At 46.5% G+C, this 19,708-nt stretch overlaps 1 protein-coding gene across 1 annotated transcript; it reads left to right on the top strand.

The window, feature by feature from the left end:
- The first annotated feature begins 120 nt into the window (after positions 1–120).
- LOC119170261 (uncharacterized) lies at positions 121–19,341 on the top strand. The gene is made up of 9 exons (XM_075877616.1): positions 121–259; positions 9,094–9,231; positions 10,080–10,369; positions 11,414–11,633; positions 14,298–14,394; positions 14,690–14,812; positions 15,307–15,490; positions 16,862–17,033; positions 18,864–19,341. The coding sequence occupies exons 2-9, from the start codon at positions 9,219–9,221 to the stop codon at positions 18,983–18,985; spliced, it is 1,221 nt and encodes a 406-aa protein (XP_075733731.1). The 5' UTR covers positions 121–259; positions 9,094–9,218; the 3' UTR covers positions 18,986–19,341.
- Positions 19,342–19,708: the final 367 nt, after the last annotated feature.

Here is a 19,708-nt window from a genome sequence, read left to right as displayed (position 1 = left end):
GGCTGTTTTCGGAGATTGTGCACCCCACAGCACCGCAAGCGTTTTGTCCGCGCCGCACTGCAAACATACGAAGCCAAAGTTCAGTTGATGAAGTCGGTTTGTTGCGCACATAAATGTTAAGATTTTTCAAATGGCTTTACAGTGGCGCAGTTTTCTGTAATTTTGCTTATACCATAAAGTTCTACTATGTTCACCTTATAAAATAATCTGCTTTTTCGCACCTGTATGCCGTCGCAGTCCGTCACTGGAGCCACAAACGGTATGCTATTGCTTTCGTTGAATACGTAAGTTACTCACACCCACTTTATAAGACTTCCAAGGAACTGATAGTATAATAAATAGGGGCATGATTGATTTGTATGACTTCAGAAATGTTTGTAGAATAATGAATTGACATTTTTGTGTGCGTGGGATGTTGTAAAAAGCATAGTCCTTATTATTTATCCGTCTGTGGCTGCCCAAGTGTTCTACTTTATACGATTATTTTTTCAATTTCGCCCCGCCGTGGCGGTCTAGTGGCTAAGGTACTCGGCTGCCGACCCGCAGGTCGTGGGATCGAATCCCGGTTGCGGCGGCTGCATTTCCGATGGAGGTAAAAGTGCTGTAGGCCCGTGTGCTCAGATTTGGGTGCACCTTAAAGTACCCCAGGTTGTCGATATTTTTGGAGCCTTCCACTACAGCGTTTCTCATAATCGTAATTGATTGCTATGTGGGGTTTAACGTCGCCAACCCACCATATGATTATGAGAGACGCCGTAGTGGAGGGCTCCGGAAATTTCGACCACCTGGGGTTCTTTAACGTGCACCCAAATCTGAGCACACGGGCCTACAACATTTCCGTCTCAAATACAGCCGCCGCAGCCGGGATGCGAACTCGCGACCTGCAGGTCAGCAGCCGAGTGAGTACCTTAGCCACTAGACAACCGCGGCGAGGCTTTCTCATAATCGTATAGTGGTTTTGTGACATTTCTAATAATCATATAGTGGTTTTGAGAATCGTGAGGTGAGCAAAAAAAGCTGTCATTGGTGACATAAAACCAGATGCAAAATGCCAACCCCCTCCCCCTTCAAAGCGATAAATCGGCCTCTTGTGTAATCTTCTTGAAAAGAGGGGGGGGGGGGCGAAGCTTACAGTTTTGCTACTTATTCATATCAGTGACACCAGAGACTGCTTGTTTTGCTATGCGCGGTTAAATGTCCCACAACCATCATATGATTATAAGAGACGCTGTTGTGGAGGGCTCCGGAAATTTCGATCGCCTGGGGTTCTGTAAAGGGGCCCTACAACACTTTTTGAGCATGGTCAGAAAATGCTGCCGAACGTATATAGTGGAGGCTCCGGACAACACGCAAGCCAAATATTAGAGCGCAGCACGCGGCCTGGAATTCACAATAAATTATCAAAGTCAGCTAAAAATCGTTTTCTCTTCTCTCGACAAATCACGCGGTAAGCCCAAAAATCACTCGTAGTTAGCCAATCTATCAGCCGTTAGCTGATTTGAACATGGCGCCGTCAGTCGTTACAGAGACCGTCGTGGGAGGCCGTTACTTGTCCACACGGCTTGGTGGCGCTGGCCACCGCCCGATCTAAAGGGTACAGCCATATCCATCCATCCATCCATCCATGCGCGCGCGATCGTGCTGTAAAAGCGACGTATTCGAAGAAAAAAAAAAATTTAAATCGCTCAAGGTCACAAAACGTGCGCGACGTTTTTTTGTTTGCCCCTCCCATCTTTCCCCGCTTAGCTTCCAGCGCTTTCGTCGGGACGAGAGAAGAGAGATTGCGATTGCAGCGTGTGACAAATCTTTTTAACTCCGCTCGCACTGGACGGATTCTTAAAATTTTTGCGGCGTTGAATTCGTGAGGCAATACGCTTTTCCAGTCAATTAATTCCATGGTTCCTAAAATTGTGTTTCAGTGCCCCTTTAACGTGCAGCCAAATCTGAGCGCACGGGCCTACACCATTTTCGCCTCCATCGAAAATGCAGCCGGGATCCAATCCCGGACTGCTTGTTTTGCTCGCCTCGAGGTGACGCAAAAAGAGACCGTGCTTGCTCTCGCTCCTGCTTGGACTTGCTGCGAGCAGCCGCTGGAGTGTGCAGGCCACGCGCTTCCGTGTTCCCTTTCATAAAAACGAGCACTTTAGTTCATCAGCGCATCAGGCGACATGAATTATTCTCGAGCGTCTTTGCGAGTACGCCTGCCAGAATCGCATCGCCGTTGCCCATCGGGTGATGCAGGATGCATCGACGACGACCACACCAGTCTATTGCGCCACCTCAGACTGGAATAATTGTGCCCACTGATGCGTATCTCGGACCGTGCCCCTGCCAGCTGGTCTCGGTGCCACAGCGGCAAAGCTCTCACGCGCACGCTTGTCGACGGTGTTGGAAGTGTGATCAGCTTTAACTGCATGCTGGAATACAGAGCGTGCATTTGGGAACACGCCATGAATGTTATAAATTCTTTGACAAAGTTGTCCGGCTCGTTCATCTCATTCCATCCGCAGTGTTGTTCGCGTCATCGTGACGTCATGTATTCCTTCTCTCTCTCTCCCATCGCTGGATCGCGGGCACATTACCTGAATAGGAATAATGCCACGCGTTTCCGATCATCAAGAGACAGTAGGATTGGGCGTGTTGGTATAACATGATAAAGAGTGCTTACCAGCGCAAACGACAGGGCAGGAGGGGTCTCGTCTCTTCTTCTCTCCCCCCCCCCCCCCTGCCCTGTCGTTTGCGCTGGTAAGCACTCTTTATCGCGTTTCCGATTGGGTTGTTGCTGCCACTAGCTAGTGGCGCGGCCGTGAAAGTGCTCTTGTAACTGAGGAGGGACGGCTAACTTTGCAAGTCGTCCAGCATTTCAGGTTCGTTCTCTTGCGTTCGGGCTTCCTGAAGAATCTACTGTGCTGTAAGTATATCGTGCTTCTGCTCTCGTTCGCAACACAGAATACATGCCGATAATTATTGCCTGCCACTTCTCTTTTAGCCGCTGTCTTCATTTCTACCAAATGATGCGTCGGACTAGTTTGTGCGGTGTCTTCTTGTAGTTTGTTCCTGTTGTCTGTCTGTTTCTGTGCGTGCTGGTGCACTGCATGATCTATCTATATATGTAAGTGTTACTTTCAAAAGCACCGGCGTGGTTCAGTGGTAGAATACTGGGCTGGCACCTAGCGGACCTGGGTTCGGGCCCCACTGTGTCATTGCTACTAATGTTATTTCTACCGGTTTGCGTTTGCAAAAAGTGGCACCTGAAAGCGGTTTTTTTATTAGTAAGGTATGCCGATCAAAATGTTCTGTAAAAAGGAAATCGCCTAGCACGTTTGCATACATTAAGTTGAATGTTTCAGTTATTAGTTATCGTAATTAGTGAATTTCAGTATGAATAGTTATCACTTCAGCACATTATAAAGCTGAAAGTCTTCCTTTTAGCTGTAGCCCTAATTCAACTTTTTTATCAAGTCGTTGCGGGACCTATCACTGTAAGTAAATCTTCAGTTCTTCATATTCTTTTTTTGCTGACAATGATTTACGCGCTACTCTTAAGGACGCAGATACGATTCCCGGCCACTGCTGTCGCGTTTCGATGCGAGCCATATGTAACATCTATGTGCTCATATTTACGTGCGTGTTGAATAACCTTAGTGTAAATTAATTGGGAATATCGCTCTGCGAACTGCCTCATGACGGGATGAGTTGAATGCTTTGAATGTTCTTTGAAACTGACCTAAGCTTCCATGTTTCAGTGGGATCTATATCAACCCACCCAAACTCATCAAAACGTGACTGCCGTGAAAGGGAATCGAACTAGCAACCACATATCGGGCAGCACAGTGTCACAGCCACTGAACAAATGGGTTGCATTCTAACAAGTTCTTCTTCTGGGGTAAACCGGGCGCTGAATAATGCAAAGTCTTGTCCCGTGAAGCGGGAACGAACAACATTCGTTACTATAGGAAGAAAAGTCGAGCCAGTTCGAGTTAATTCATTGTATAACAGCGCAAGAAATAGCGCCTGTATCGTATGTCCAGTGTGTGTGTGCCTGTATTTTTTGTGCAATGCTACAATTAAAACAAAAAAAAAATATCCGCTAGACATCTGACGGCGTAAATTTTCAGCGCTGAGCCATTCGACGCAATCACGGGGCTGAGAACGTTAAAAAAAAAAAAAAAAACGCTTGGAAGGTGCAGCACAGTCACAGCGAAAGCTAGAAGAGCGACCTTTTAGAGCCTTTTCAAAACACTCATTGGGTTACTACTGCAAGCACACGTGCTTGATGCCCACTAGGGCATTATTAATAAACTTTTGTGTAGTAGGCCGGCATTCTCTATGCTACTTTAAGTCATTATTCTGAGACGCGTGGTACCCGCTCAACACTTTCAAGGAATTTAGTGCCAACTGTTTATGCAGTGGCTGTCGACGATGAGGAATTATGACTGAAGTGGGTATGCGTCACAAGTAATAGGGGAACAAGAACAATCCCACATTATGGGTGTGTGTGCCACAGTTTCCAGGCTCTTCCTTTTGTATTGTGTTGGAGCATTGAACGAGCCACTCGTTGCGCTATTCGCATTGTGCAACGACTAGTTATTTTGCTCTTTTAAAACGCTTTATAAGTCATATTAACGCGATTTCTTTCCCGACACAAAGCCTGGCTAAGGCAAGTTTGCCAACAAGTCACAAGCACCAGCGTACCTCAGTGATAGAATACTGCGCTGGCATCCAGCAGACCCGGGTTACAGCCCCACTGTGTCTTTGTTCCTAGGTTTGCGAACAAGTCACAAGCACCGGCATAGCTCAGTGGTAGAATACTGGACTGGCACCCTACAGACCCGGATTTCAAGCCTTACTGTGTCTTTGCTGCTAGGTTTTTCTTCTGAATTCGTGCGATGGGGTTACGGACACTGGCGGCGATGGGACAACTGCGCGTGACCAGAGTTGTGATCTCATAACAGCTTTCACTAAAAAAAGAAAAAGATCTGAAATGATTTTGAGACAATGCAAAAGAGACATTTCTCGCTGCTTTGTTAGCGCTTTCCACACACTTGAGTCGCACAACATGCGTTAAATATCTTACTTTGATTTTAAAGCTTTTGTCGCTGAGCATCTGCAAGACAGCCCCACTGCAATGAACATTCTTCCGATGACTCAACACAGTACTGCAGTGTCTAGAAAAATACTGCCTAGTGTGCTCAGCGCGGGCGAGGAGATGGCTCCGTCGCTGATGACTGCCGATGGCGCCCGCTTGGTGCGCTGCAGCGCGAGTGGGTGCGGCGGTGCGAGTGGGTGCATCTGCGTTCAATCCGCGCGCTCCGCAAGCGCTGCGAAGCTTTCAGTAGGCCGAGTCGCGCGAGGCTAACTTTCCATTTTTCCGTATTTTAGGAGAGTTCTTTACAAAACGCTTTATTGTACAATATCTACGCGACTTCTTTCACAGTACTCGTATTTAGCAATATCAAATGAAGGTAATGTCGTAACATACACCTCACCGTTGGCTGCCGCCTACAAAACACGCACACACTCACGCACACACACACGTACACACTTCTTAGGTACAAGATGTTTTGGGCAATTTGTGAACACTGTAGGGACAGCATCGGGCTTCAGGCGCGGCTTCTCTCGGGCGATTTCATTCACGACACCTTTCACCGTAATCTGAAAAGATCGTTCGATGCAGTCACTCTCAAAATGTCGTTCGCAAACGACAGCCTGCGGCGTCAGCTTTGTGTCTGCCCTCGTGATCCTGCTTTCCCATTCTGCAAGCCGTGCTGTGTCCGTCGGTGCTGTAAACAAAGATATTCTTTCCCTTTTCGACTGATAACCGCTTCAACACATATGCACAAAACATGTCCTTTCTTTGCACTGCCCCTAGCCTTTAACATCTCAGCATGTTGCTGCTCACATCTGGCAAAATCGAACTTCACAATACGACAGATAACAGCTGTAAAACAGTTATCTTACTCGTAGCCAGGCTCCGGCAGCAAATGGACGAGAAAACAACTTCGCACAATCGGGCACCCACTCGACTCGCAGCGCCGCTTGCGGCAACTGAGCGCAGTCATCACTTGTCGGACCACCCTCTCTCGTACAAAATGCGCGCGCTCAGCACACTAGGTAGTATTTTTCTAGACACTGTAACAGTACACAGCTCCCTGGAGTTTGCGAGTCGTGCGTCCTGCACGCGGCCTACACGGCAGAATTCTCTGTCAACGTCACTGGATGACACTTCGCTCGTCGTTGTTTACGAGCACTACGAGCAGATATAAGATTTGCCGCTAGTACATCGCAAGTTGCTGTCTCCCCGTGACGTCACACTGCTATGACACGTCATTGAGAAACCACCTCCTCCATGTCAAATTCGAAGGTGATTGTCCATTTTTTTTTCTAAATGTAGCTGTAAAATACATTCGATGCATTCCCAGGCACGGCAATACTCGTTTATATATCCCGTCACCACATTTTTTCTTGTTTACAGCAACAATCCGAAAAATCTTTTACATTCGTTCAGCACGCCTTTAAGTCGCATGTTCACTTAAGCACGTGATTAGGTCATGTTATAACGTCACTTTACGTGAACATCGATCTTGGACATGGTTGGTGTGCCCATTAGGCGCCGCGCCTCCTCGGGCTCCGCCAGTCGACTTTGTGTCTCTGCTCCGTGCCAATTTCGCATTCAGTGCACGAAAGGGGATACGCGAAAAGAATAGCAAAAAAAAAAAACGGCTCTTTCGGTTTAATGTGTGAGGCACGGAATTTCCTTAATCAGTCAAGTGTTTTCGCGTTTACCACCTAAGTGCAGTGTCGGTCAGGAAAGAGCGTCGTCGCCTCGTAATCTCTAATAATAATTCTTGACGGTTAACGTCCAAAAACTTCCAGTCAGGGAAATTTTTACCACCTATTGTTCCTTATCGCGCACCAAAATGTAAGCAAATGACATCAAGCCTTTTCGCCTCCATGGAAAATACAGCCGCCGCTGCCGGGATTCGATCCCGCAACCTTTCGGGTCAGCAGTCGAGCACTGTAACCAGTGGATTACCGTGGCGGGTTCCTCGTAATGTCGCAGTGACATGTTTTCATTCAGGGCTTACTGCATAGGGATTGCTGTTTTGTTGACTATGATCGCTAGTACTGGTCATGTAACGTGCAGATGAAAAATATTAACAGAAGCGGAACAAAAGCTGGTGTTGGCATGCATAACCTCTGAAACCTAGAAAATTCACCTATAGTAAAACGGCCATATTTGACCCGTTGGCAACGGTAACGACTTTGGTGACTGCTACCATGCATGAACTCGTTTTCAACAATAGATGCCAAAGTAATCTCTATAATTAATTTACTCAAACCACATTTCCCTACAGAAAAAAAAAAGTGGCGTCAGTGCAGCCGTCATCTTTGAATCTGCCTCGGGAAAGTCTCCGACAAACAAAGACACCCGTTTCTGTTGGATAAGACAATCCAAGGGCTGATCGCGTATACGTCGCTTAACCTGGGCATTTCTAAAGTGTCGCATCTTCACCCGTCTTCGAAGTGCGCGCACCTTTTTATCTCTTAACCTGGGTCTCCCTCCGTAGATAGGACATCCATTGCCTACACGTGACCTTCCCTATATCCCTGTCTCTCGGCTACTTATAAAGATGCGCTATACGCTTAAATGAACGTTCTTTCTTGTTCTTCTGACTACGCTAACGGTCTGGTCGCGGTGATGTAGTGACCGAGGTGCTCGACCCCGTGATCCGAAGGTCACGGGACGAATACCAGCCGCGGCGGCAGTATTCTCATGGGCGCAAAGCTCCATAGGCATGTGTACTTAGTTTCAGACGCACGTTAACTAACATCAGATGCTCAATATTCGCGCAGCCTTCCACAACGGCTTTCCCCATAATCATATCATGGCGTACGCCGCGTGGGTCCGGCGTAGAGTTACTGTATATGCTACCTTTAGGTAGCCTAAAGGTAGCATGTACAGTAACTCCAGTCCGACGGTTCTGCGAGCGCGCCGTGGCTGTGCCCCGTGAAGCCCCGCTTGTCGCGCTGCTTCCTTTTCGAAATCCTCCTTTCCCTCTTCACTTGTTTCCTCCGCTGGGCGAACCGGTTGTTGTTTATCTCCCTATGCAGAAAAACCTCCTCATCCCATTTCGTAAATGCCGCAAACTCGTTCTGACGCTGACAAGTGCCCTCCCAGTTAAAAATATCATTCGCTTTCGGAGGATTTCAAGCTGGACGGTTGTGCCCTCGCGATCTCCGACTTCAGCGTAGCTCCCGCCGACTGGTTCGCCCTCCGCGGTCTCCTGATGCCGTGCAGCTCTCGCATTGTGGCACCCCGCCCTTGGACTGCTTCGACCGGATCTCCACTTTCCTATCTCCTTCTTTTTTCCTCTCGTTGGCTGGCGGCTTCTTATCCATCTATTTTCCTTCTATTCTTTTTATTCCTTCTCTCTATATCTTTTATTCCCCATATCCCATTCCTCTGCTGACCTGTTGAGGTGTCCTCGTAAGGAGAGACAGTTACGGGTCGGCACCTTTCTTTTCTTTTCTTCTGATATAACCACAATCTCTCAGTTAAAAATACTTTTCCTCTTCTAACCGTCTTCCCTCTCCTCCTTTTTATGCAACCCGCTTTGCTGCTCTCTCACCCCTTGTCCTCCTCGAGGTCGGTATACACTCAAGTGCTGTCACCCCTTTCCCGCGGAGCGCAGAAAAGGCCGCATTGCTGCAGACAGCGAGGACAAGAAATTCGAAGAGGAGGCAAAATCGGGAAGTTGTACGGAAAACTACGTATAAGTTCCGCCTGGACGCGCCCTTCTTTTTGTACTCAAGAGTAAATATTTATTTGTTTTATTATTTGCAGGTATATTGCCACTATCCCCTAATTAAACTACGCGTTAAGAGTTACCGGCTCCTGACTCCACGTAGAGTCGACATTCTCTAATTATTTTCTTTCGTTTGTGTGTTTATTTCTTTCTATCGAAAGCTACGTTCTCGCCGAAAATATGAATTCGAAAGTTTTACTTCAGTAGTGGTTATTATAGCTTGGCTTTGTGATGGGTTAATTTTTGCAGGTGCATGGAGTTTGTCGACTTCCTCTTTTTTCAGGACTACATGGAGCAGGCATGTGCCTTCGGTAGGGCCATCTGCAATGCCGAGAACATCTTGGGTTTGAATATTGGAAAACGTCGATCGCCTGCAAAATCTACGTGAGTGGAACACGCGAACGCAAGATGCTGCAAACAGGTGAGTTCTAAGGTATCAAAAAAAAAAAAATCTTGTCTTTTCGAGATCATAGGATTTTCTCAAAAGTGTGACGACGCAAGAGTATTAATTACGTGGGCTGGAGTTAGCCGCTGAAACATTTTGTAGTTATGGCACTGTCACTTCTGGACAGATGGGTGGAAGAATGGATTGATAACATTTATTATTATCTTTATGAGCGAGCTGTAGCACGTTGCGGGTCACTCCTACGTCGGAACAGAAAGACCAAGTCCCTCCGCTGAGTCGCGATCACGTTGAACTGTCCATAACTCTAGGAAAAAAAAAGGTAAAGGAAAAGTCGCGCTCAGATCTCTCTGATGTTGGACTATCATTGCTAAAGGGCATCCCTGATGTTGGACTAACATTGCTAAAGGGCAGTGTACATAACTCTTTCGTAAGCCATTAACTCTGTGCAATGTCCCTAATCGCTCGATGCTGTTTACTTTCACGTGCTCATCAAAAGAAGTGTGCATGAAGTTGTCTCGCATGCAGTCAGCATGTGTCCAGCACGTGTTCAAGTGGGCTCTGCCTCACGAGCGCACCTTGAACCAGAGTTCACCATCGACAAAAAGTGTACATGGAAATATTGAAGCATCCTGAATTTTTCTTTTAGTGATTTTTTTTTCTTTAAAGCGAACAGCTATGTTGACTATACGCGACCACTGCAGTGCTGAAACGACTACTTATAGGGTGTGTAAGTGAATCAAGGGGAGCTATGGTTTGGCAAGAGTAAGTTTTAACGTTGTTTTAGGCTCTCTGAAGTTAAGGTAGTTTCTCACTGCCCTGGAATTCGGCTTTATAAAGATATAGCTTTCTTGATGGTCCCACAGGTTTCCTGATGAACCATCTCGTGCGGGTCGCTGCGTTCGCACCATGCCGGCAGCTCCTCCTCTGGCGCTCCACACACAAATCAGTGTCCCACAAAGATTACCCGGTTTCCTGGTTTGCCGTTGCCATGGCAAGAACTAACCGCGTGGCTTCGAAGGGCGCGGCGCGGGATCCACGATATTACAAGCCCCAGCCCAGTGCGAGGCTAATTCGACAACAGATGCTTGGCTTGGATTTACTTCCTTACAGGGAAAGGCACGTCAGGATCACTACGTGCGGTGACCTATACACGGTCAGTCGGTGAAAGATACCTCATAGCCTAGTTGGTTGAAGTATAGGCTATGTTCTTCCTTAGCATTGCTGGCTGGGCGAATCTGTTGATGTCTGAGTAGAAGGTACAAGCGACGAAACAGGAACGCCAATAACACGCTCGTAGTGTTATTTATGTTTATTCGCTGATACCTGCTACAAAAATAGCCTGTGTTACGGAAAAATTTTGGGGTTATCTGCGAAAGCTAACATGGAATATTCATTCTTGCCGTGACGATGGCCTTTAGATGGAGGTGAAATGCCAGAGGACCGTATACTGTAAGATGTCATTGCACTATTAGCATGAAATGAAACACGAATAGCGACAAGCCTTCTCGATGGAATAGTGCACGCCGTCCACTTATCACTACGAACAGGCATGCATATATATATGCGCAAAGCTGCCGAACAGGATGCGTGCGCCTGTCAATGGCGATAACTGGACGGCACACACTACACTATCGCAAAGGCTTGCCGCTGTTAAGGTTTCATTTGACGCTGATAGTATCTTAAAGAAAACCCTACGGTCGAAACTTCGGGAGCCCTCCACTACGGCGTGCGTCATTGTCATGTTTTTTGTGCGTAACCACAGATATTTGTATTATTATTCTGTTAAGAGAAGGGGAGGGAGATGAATACACGTGATGTAAGGAGGAAGGAAAGGGGGAATAAATAGGCCGAAGGGCAGGGAGGTTAGCCAATTCTCAGACTGGCTGGTTACCCTTTACTGGGGAAGAAGTAAGGGGAATAAGAGAAGACAGCGCTCTTTTATATTCTTGTATCTTTGCTGCCGAAGTTACACTGTAACTACTTTTAAGTTGCACTGTTCGTAAACTAAGATAAAAAGGAGATGTTACTAAGAGCGAAAGAAAATGAGACAGAATATAACGAAAGAGGAAAAGAAAATCGAAGAGATATTGGTTGGAAGCTTGCAAATGCTGGTTGCGTGACGGTGTGCTTACTCCCTACCCCATTTCCTTGCCCACTTGCAAGTGTCTTAAACCTTTCACCTTTTCTCGGTGCACAGAAATGGCGAGCCGAAGGTCGTCGGGGCTACGACCAGGCGCCAGAGACGGGCGCTCGCGTTCCCGTCCTGTACATCCACACTGGGCTGGACCGCATGGAGCGCGGCGATTTCACGAAGCGACCACTAACCTTGATGCTCACGGAACACTACGAGGACTACGGAAGAAACATCCGATTCCTCGACCAAAATGGAGTCGACGTTCTCTGCTTGAACTGGCCTGGTATGACACTGTTTCTTGCTTACCACCACTCGGCGGAATGCCTCCGGCTCCTACAGCCGAATAAAACTCGCAGAGTTTCTTGTACATTCACTTAAGACGACTTAAAGACAAAAGCCATCTTCTGTATCCTCTCAACCGGTGTATCGACGCTGCCAGCCACTCTTCGATAACTTTCTGCGCCCTGACGTCGTTTCACACAGCCTCCGAGGTCGGAGGTGGTTCACCCATGGTTTTGCATTGCTTCCGTGATCGGACCACCATTGACCAAGCTACAATCTAGTGTGATTACGTCATCATGTGACTTTACGGTAAGAGACGTTACCGTGACGTCAAAGTGATGTCTCGAAAATTTTGGTGATCTGTGATGTCATGCTCTTGACGAGTACCTGAGCGACCCAGCACGCCCATGAGGCAGCGTTGAGGCAAGCCCTTGTCGTCCCCTCATGGGAGGCCTAGACCTGCTGGTTTCTTATAACAAAATGTATTCCCCCTCCTCCTCCTGTGATGTCATCGTAACATTATATATGATGGTACGATAGATGATAGATAGATGACGACACCATATATGGTGTCATCATCTTTTGATGATGATCGTTTTGCATCACTCGTCCCCGCTGCCGCGGAACAGAAGGCGCTGATGACGTGGGACGCATGGTCAATTTTTGTGTTTTATGAGGCATCTAAAGCCCCTTGTGACCCCGACATCAGCGCAGTGGCAATGTAAACAAGCATACATCACGAGTTTGTGTTGGTGGTTGCTGGCACGCTCCTTGCGCTTGCGCTGTCGCAAGTTCATCCTCCGTACCGGTATCTTTGCGTGTCCTCACTTTCAGTGCGGCGCCCACGTCACAGTTTTGCGTGGTAACGTGGAAAGCTGTGCTTATCCTGCCCCCAGAACTGCTCCTGTCTAGCTCGGTGCTCTTTGAAAGCGAAACTGAGGCTGGGCGCTCTAATAACGTCTCTGAATAAATAACCTTCGCACGCTCGCGCGAACCAGGTTTCCAGCCGTCATGAAGACGTCAGAACTCCTAAACTACTTATTGCAACAAAAAAAAAAGCAAGATGCAAAGTTTTTGTTACAGTGCTTTTTAGGAGCGAAGCTCCTTATAGCGGCACCCGTTCCTCTCGCGTCTTGTCGTAGTATGTAACCAGTCTTACGCTTTGACTTGAAAGGTGATGCCAAGTATAACATCTTGACCTCCAAGGTGGTGCCGGTGAGAGATTTCTTCTGTGCGTTGTTTAACAATAAAAAATAGTGCTCAATGTACATGCCAATGGCTGCTAATGGGGGATGAGAGACAAGAGCATTCGGCTTTTAGTCAACGCGCACGCTGCGATCCCCATTAGCAGCCATTAGCATGTAATTGAGCACTATCGGACAAGAAAGGGTTGCTACATTATACTCGCTGGGTGTAAACTTCTTAGTTTTAGAAAGGTTGAGCGAGCGTTGAGCCGCAGGGCCATGAATACAATAAACTAGTATATACCACGATTGAACTCGAGGTGGTTAAAAATGGGAAGTAGATACGAAGCGCAAGCCGTAAGAAAGTAAAAGCCGAATTCTCCGCCTCTCATTTCCCATTAGCAGCCATTGGCATGTACATTGAGCACTATCTGACTGAAAAAGTTTGCTACGTCATACTCGCTGGGCGTAACCTCCTTGGTTTTAGAAAGGTTTAGCGAGCATTGGGCCGCAGTGCCATGAATACAGTGAATTAGTATATACCATGAACTCAAGGTGGTTGAAGGTGGGAAGTAGACCCGAAGGGCAAGCCGTAAGAAAGTGTGCGTGTGCCACCTCTCGTTTAGTCCTTGGAATGTCCACTGAATGGCAGTGCTTCTACATGGGGAATATATGACAAAAAGATGCGAGATGGTGGGACTTGGAGTGTTGAATAGGTGGACGAACGGACACACACACAGACAGATGCATGGATGGACGCATGAACGGACGCAGGGGCGGATGCCTGAACGAACGCAGGGACGGGCGCACGAACATACGCATGGACGGTCACACAGACGGACGCATGGACGGACGAATGCTTCGCCCCACTCTCCATCATTCACTCCGTGGATATGCTGCAAACTTTTTTATTATGTGGCTGCTCATTGTGCTGTAGTAACTCGCGGAGTTCCTCATGCGGTTACCTAAGATGACTTCAAAGCGAAAGCAATCTTTCTCTTCTCAGTCGACGTGTTGATCTTCACGACTGTCAGCTCGAGTGTGAGGCTGCCTTAATTTTTATTTTGTTCGTTGCTGAGACCTGACTGGAAAAAGTCAGACTGATGACAATGTCTTTGAGGCACCTTTTTTAAACAAATAATGTATAGTCTCCACTTGTATTTCGCTCCTGACTCTCAGTAACGATAAAGCTATTCCTCCATGTCTAAATTGTGTAAATCTAATCTTGATCTTTCTTATTAGTGCTCGCCGTGCTTTGAATTCACGCGAACGAAATACTTCACGTGCGATGTGATAGTTCAGATATATTTCTAGCTTTACGTGTGCCTCATGTCACGTCATCTCTGTCACATGCCTTTTGTTGTTGTTGTTGTTGTGGTTGTTGTTGTTGTTAGACACCTAAGCAGCCTTTGTTTTGAACGCACTTTAATGGCTTCATTGTCACTTCTTTGCCAGCAGATTTTTCCTTTATGTTTCACCAGACTATGCCTTCACCTTGGAGACCGGCTACTGGTGGCACAGCTGCGATGAGAAGACAAGACTAGTCGTCGATTTTCTCAAGCAACTGAAGATTAACAAGTAAGCACTACTAGAAAAGTGTTCTTTTTGTATATATATATATATATATATATATATATATATATATATATATATATATATATATATATATATATATATATATATATATATATATAGTTTGTGTGTGTGAAGCATCAAGGTATTTGTGGACCACGACTTGAAACATTGCAACGAGAGATCAACGATCTTACTGAGCATATTGTATGGGATAATTTTTTGCTTCTCGACAACTGGGTCCTGAATCTACGCATGTGTGTTGACAGCGGGCCACTTTACGTTTTTTTTCTGTCTGCAGAATCGACGCGCTAGTCAGTCACGATACAGGAAGTGCTCCCGCGTTGCAGGTGGCTGCAGAGGAGCCCAGCATTGATGTGAAGTCCTTGGCCCTGCTTGCGCCTGTCGCAACCCGACCCCTCGGGTGAGCTCATCCCATCGAACGCGACAACGTTTACGATGTTCAAACGGGCGCCTGTGACTTGATGACCATCCATTGGAGTTATTCCTCTCACAATCGATTCTCATCAAAAGAAAAAAAGGATTCCTTCAAAAATGAAAATTCAATGCTTGCATTGCGGTAGTTCGCGAGTTGTATAGTTAACCATATTTTTTCCGTGGACATTTACAACAAAACCTCAACGAATAATAAAAAAATAAAAAACAAGTTTATACAGTTTAATATTGAATCACCCAGTAACTCCACTGATGCATTTTTGCAACTTTATCGTACCGAGCACTGGAGCTTACTGATGTTGTCCTGTTTTTCTTTACACCCGTACACCTAATTAGAAGAAAAGACAGAAAGAGGTGAAAAGCTAATGATTTTACCAGTTTAATGGGTTGTTTAGTAGTAGTTATCAGTTCAATAGCAAGAAAGGTGAGCCACAAACGAAATCAGTTGACTTCGTGTTGCAGGAGCTCCCGGAACCCTCTGCTCTTCAATCCTGCTGTCAGGTGGGCATCCAAGAGTCGACGTGGAGCACGCTTCATGATTTTCTTCTTCAGAGCTGTCATGATGTTGAGCATGCACCGAGCCATGGGCCTGCCATGTGACGTCCTCTTCGCTTACCACTCGAGCATCGGATGCGACGAGCATCGGGTTCGTGAATGCACTTTTTTTAGTTCAAGCCTATCGTACGCATATGTACACGGCAAGCGAATCATATGTACACGGCAAGCATATGTACACGGCAAGCGCATATGTACACGGCAAGCCAATCAAGTGGTACAAAAAGCAAACAAACAAGCAAACAACCCGCGGGGCCTCCTCCGTGCGAGCATCGCGTGGAGGAACAGCATATTCTGACGTCATCGTGCGACATCACAGAGCATCGAAATTGGTAGCATCACTATGGCGTCATAGCATCGTCACGTCAAATGAGACATCGCATGACATCATCGCTTGGTGAAAGATGGGCCGATCCAGGAGTATAGGTACATTGTAGAAACCTTGAAGGAGGAAGAGTACAGTGCAGTCTAGTGCTGCCTAGTGCAGTCGACTGAAAATTTTAAGGTAATTTAGCACGTGTCTTTCACCGAAGCTCGTTCTTATGTCTTGCACGGAGTCTGGTACCCGGTTGTGTAACTTAAGGGGACACTAAAGGGGAACAACGGCTTGGTTTAGATTGTTGAACTGCACTCTGAGAACTCTAATACCACATGGTTCACTATCATAAGTTCATTATTAGTGGAGATATCCGAGGTGAAAGTTTCATTCTTAAATTTTGTGCCAAAGTATCCGCACGTGACGTAAAAAATTTAAAATGTATTTTCGGCATTTTCGTGACATTGGCTCGATGAAGTGTTCTGGAATTTCGTATGCTTAGTCGATGGCACCTACAGGTTATAATGTACTTCATTTAGATCGATTGGAAGCTATGTAAGACTCAGTAGACGTCTTCAAAATGTGTTACGTCACGATGTTTGGCTCGAGATTTTTAAGGTGGCAGCGCCACCAGGAAAGTTTTTTTGCCGCATTTTCTCGCTTACGTCACGCCGGTGGGCGTGTTAAATATTCCACCGGCATAGGTAGTGTCACCTACAAAGTTAGTTTGCAGAATAGCCGGCATGCTGATGAACGAACCTGGCTATCCTCCGGGTGAAGGACAGGGCAGTCGGTGCGCTCGCAAGCTGTTGGTGGCACGTCCCGATCAGCAGTCGGTGAGACACCAAGATCCATCGAAGATGCGGCTGCTTCACGCCAGCGCACAGCCGCACAAGGAAGAGACAGCGATTAAGCATGGTTCTAGTGCTGCGGCGATCTTCTCCATTCCAGCAAATCATGCTGTTCGCGTTTGCGCGCTCCAACAGGTGATCCTAAGATAATCTGTAATGCTGCCATACATACTGGCGTGATTTGCGCTAGGTATTATCAACACCCGCAATAGGCCAGCAACACCTCAGACCTGGCAGCTTCGTGATACCATATAGAGGTGAATGACACAATACCAGCGCCCTCATATTGTTGCAGGTTGAGCAGCAGTTGGCTACAATTCGACACCGCAAGATGCCGACGCTCGTGACTGTGGGCGGCGACGATAGATTCATCTCGAAGAAGGACAACCGGCAACTGCTGAGGAAATTGGGCTGCGACGCCACAGGGGTGTGTTTCTACGACGCTAATGGGAACCTCATCTCAAGTGGTACGAATACGTACGTTATATGTATGATAACTCAAGCAGCGTGAGAAATCCGTAGTCAGTACACGGAGGAACCGGCCTTTTTGTTGTTTCTCGGCGTTTGCTAATGTAGCTTGTCGTTAAGCAGGTGTGTTGAAGTCACTAAGAAATAGACGACTCAAATAATGCACCCTATATCCTTGTATCGGAACGTTTTCGCAGTCGGCATATATATACTATTGTGATTGACATCCTCATTTTCTTTTAAAAGACCCCGCATCATTCCATGAAAATAGTTGAATGATGCAAGCGCATTGTGCTTGTGTTCATGTGCCATTGCGTATCGATGTTGGATTCTCTGGCGTCGTTTAGAAGATATGAATAACAACCAGATGTCACTTTTACTTAAACGAGTGCTGACCCTTATCAGAGGCACCCCAAAAGGGACATCTTTCGTTTCCATGGTGTGCGCTCTCAACGCTCTCCACACACCAGAGCCAGGCAATATGCATAAAATATTTTTTACAATGACTTAAAAATTCTGGTCGCCCAGCAAGCTTCCCGGTTTTCGCTTTCTTTTCGTTTCAGTAACGTTTGTTAAGTGCTTTGTTTCAGTGACAGACACTGCAGAGAACAGCGTAACGTCTTCGGACGTTCACGGCTCAAGCTTTGAATTCTGCCTCTCGAGTTCCTAAAGTATTGTGTGGTAGCGTATGTACGAGCAGAAGCATAGGTTGCTCCCTCACTGAAGAGCGCACACCTTCCCATTTTTCGCATAAAAATACGACGCTTTCCATGAGCGCATATAGAGTACTGCTGATTATGTTCCCATTTATGTCATTTTTGCACGGGATTTGCCATACGCTGTGTCCCGGTTCATGTGAACCATTTTATACACCTACCACAAAGGTTTAATCATAATCTATGGCGTTAGTCGTCGGGGTGGAGATGCGCCACATGCATCAACGTAGGTGCGCCTACATCAAACGGTGCTATAGCCACCAAAAACTAACAGCTATCGCGCAAGCTTTCATTTATCATTGCACAAAACACTGAACTACCTTCGTAAGGACACGTTCACTTTCGTGTCATATTGATTCCTGTGATGGAGGGCACAAACATGTTTAGGTTCCTCGTGCCGTCATCGAGACAACTTGGCTGATGTCTTGCCATGATAGTGTGAAAGGTTACACTACGTACATTACACATACAATGCAGCACCACTCTCATTGCAGCACCACTCTCACGGAAAAGTAGTGCTGCTTCCGCACTACTTTTCCATGATCTTGTGCCAGTCTGACTCAAGCGTCTTTCTACAGTGGCAAGCAATTTTACTGTTTCTTTGCATTATCGATGCACAAGACATGACGTGGCACCAAGAACAGCTGCTGTGTGGTGACTTCAATTCTTTCGGCGCCAACAGCACTCGTCTGTAAAACACAATCATGGTTGGGGGGAAAGGAACTGGATGGTGAAGAAAGGGGGGCGGACATTGTAAAAAAGAAACATCTGTGCACAGCGGCTCATAATACTTGTGAAGGCATCTTGCTTACGTATTCTCATTCTACTGTGAAAAGTTTTTCTTGACCTTGAAAACAGCAGTTAACGTTACACGCTGTTAAGTAGCTTCTCAACCTGCCGCTATTTTGTGTACCCAGGAGTATGCTGTACAGGATTAGCACTGATCTGTACGTTTCTTCTTTATTGTTCATCAGCTAGTTTGCTTGTTTTCACAGACCATGTACACCGACTCACCCGGTTGCGTCGCCACGTATATTCCCAAATAAAGTGTGCTGAAGCATTTGTAATGTAAGCATGCCTGAGTGACGTTAACACTTCTATTTCCATTCGCAGATGGTTGCGACGAGATCGTGAAGGTAATCGAGTTGAAGGATGGATCGCACACGTTGGCAAACTACCCGGACGTGTGCAACAAGGCTCTGCTCGAACTCATCAACAGGGCGCAAAGACGTTAGTGCAAGCACAGATAGTCATGGTTCACAAGCGAACTCGTTTAGGCTGTTTTCTAAGATATCAACGTTGACAAGTGCAGGATACAATGCACAGCTAAGTGATTCATCTGGCATGATTGATTAATTATGCATAGTGACATTGATTCACCCCGTCAAAAGACTGTGTCTTTGAAGTATAAAATGGTTGATGCCGTTAGCCATTCGTGCTGTGATCAAGCGTTGTCGAGCCTAGAGCCGGCTTCTCTTCGTAGGCTGTCACTGGTTTTGAAAAGTGTTTTCTCTGCTCTGACTGCCTAGGCGAGGCACGACTACTGACTTGCCCCAACTTTGCTAGGAAATAAATGTTACCGAAGTACAAAGACCTGGATTTGTCTAGCGTACATGTGCGACTTTTACGGCATCCCGCTGGTTTCCGCAGGAATGGATGTACTCTCCACCGAACTGAGTATTCCTTCTGCCCACCACTTGACCGGAAGCACGCTTTTAGAGCATGTTTGTTTATCCATTTGATAAATATTAGTCTTGGTGAATCTTGATGATCTTAGTGATTTCAAGAAATACGTCAAATAACAATTGATGTGTAGAGAACACTCGAATAATATTGAAAAAAAAAACGTGCGGAATTATCAAGCTCAGCAACCAGCGGGATGCCAAGAACTTAGAACATCAACAAGGCAACGAATCAATTTCAAGGGAAATTGCTATCAAGAAAAAAAAAATCTAGCT

This window comes from Rhipicephalus microplus, chromosome 2 (assembly GCF_043290135.1).
Source record: "Rhipicephalus microplus isolate Deutch F79 chromosome 2, USDA_Rmic, whole genome shotgun sequence".
NCBI lineage: Eukaryota > Metazoa > Arthropoda > Arachnida > Ixodida > Ixodidae > Rhipicephalus > Rhipicephalus microplus.
The sequence above is the reverse complement of the archived record's forward strand: the minus strand, read 5'-3'. Positions and strand labels throughout refer to the sequence as shown.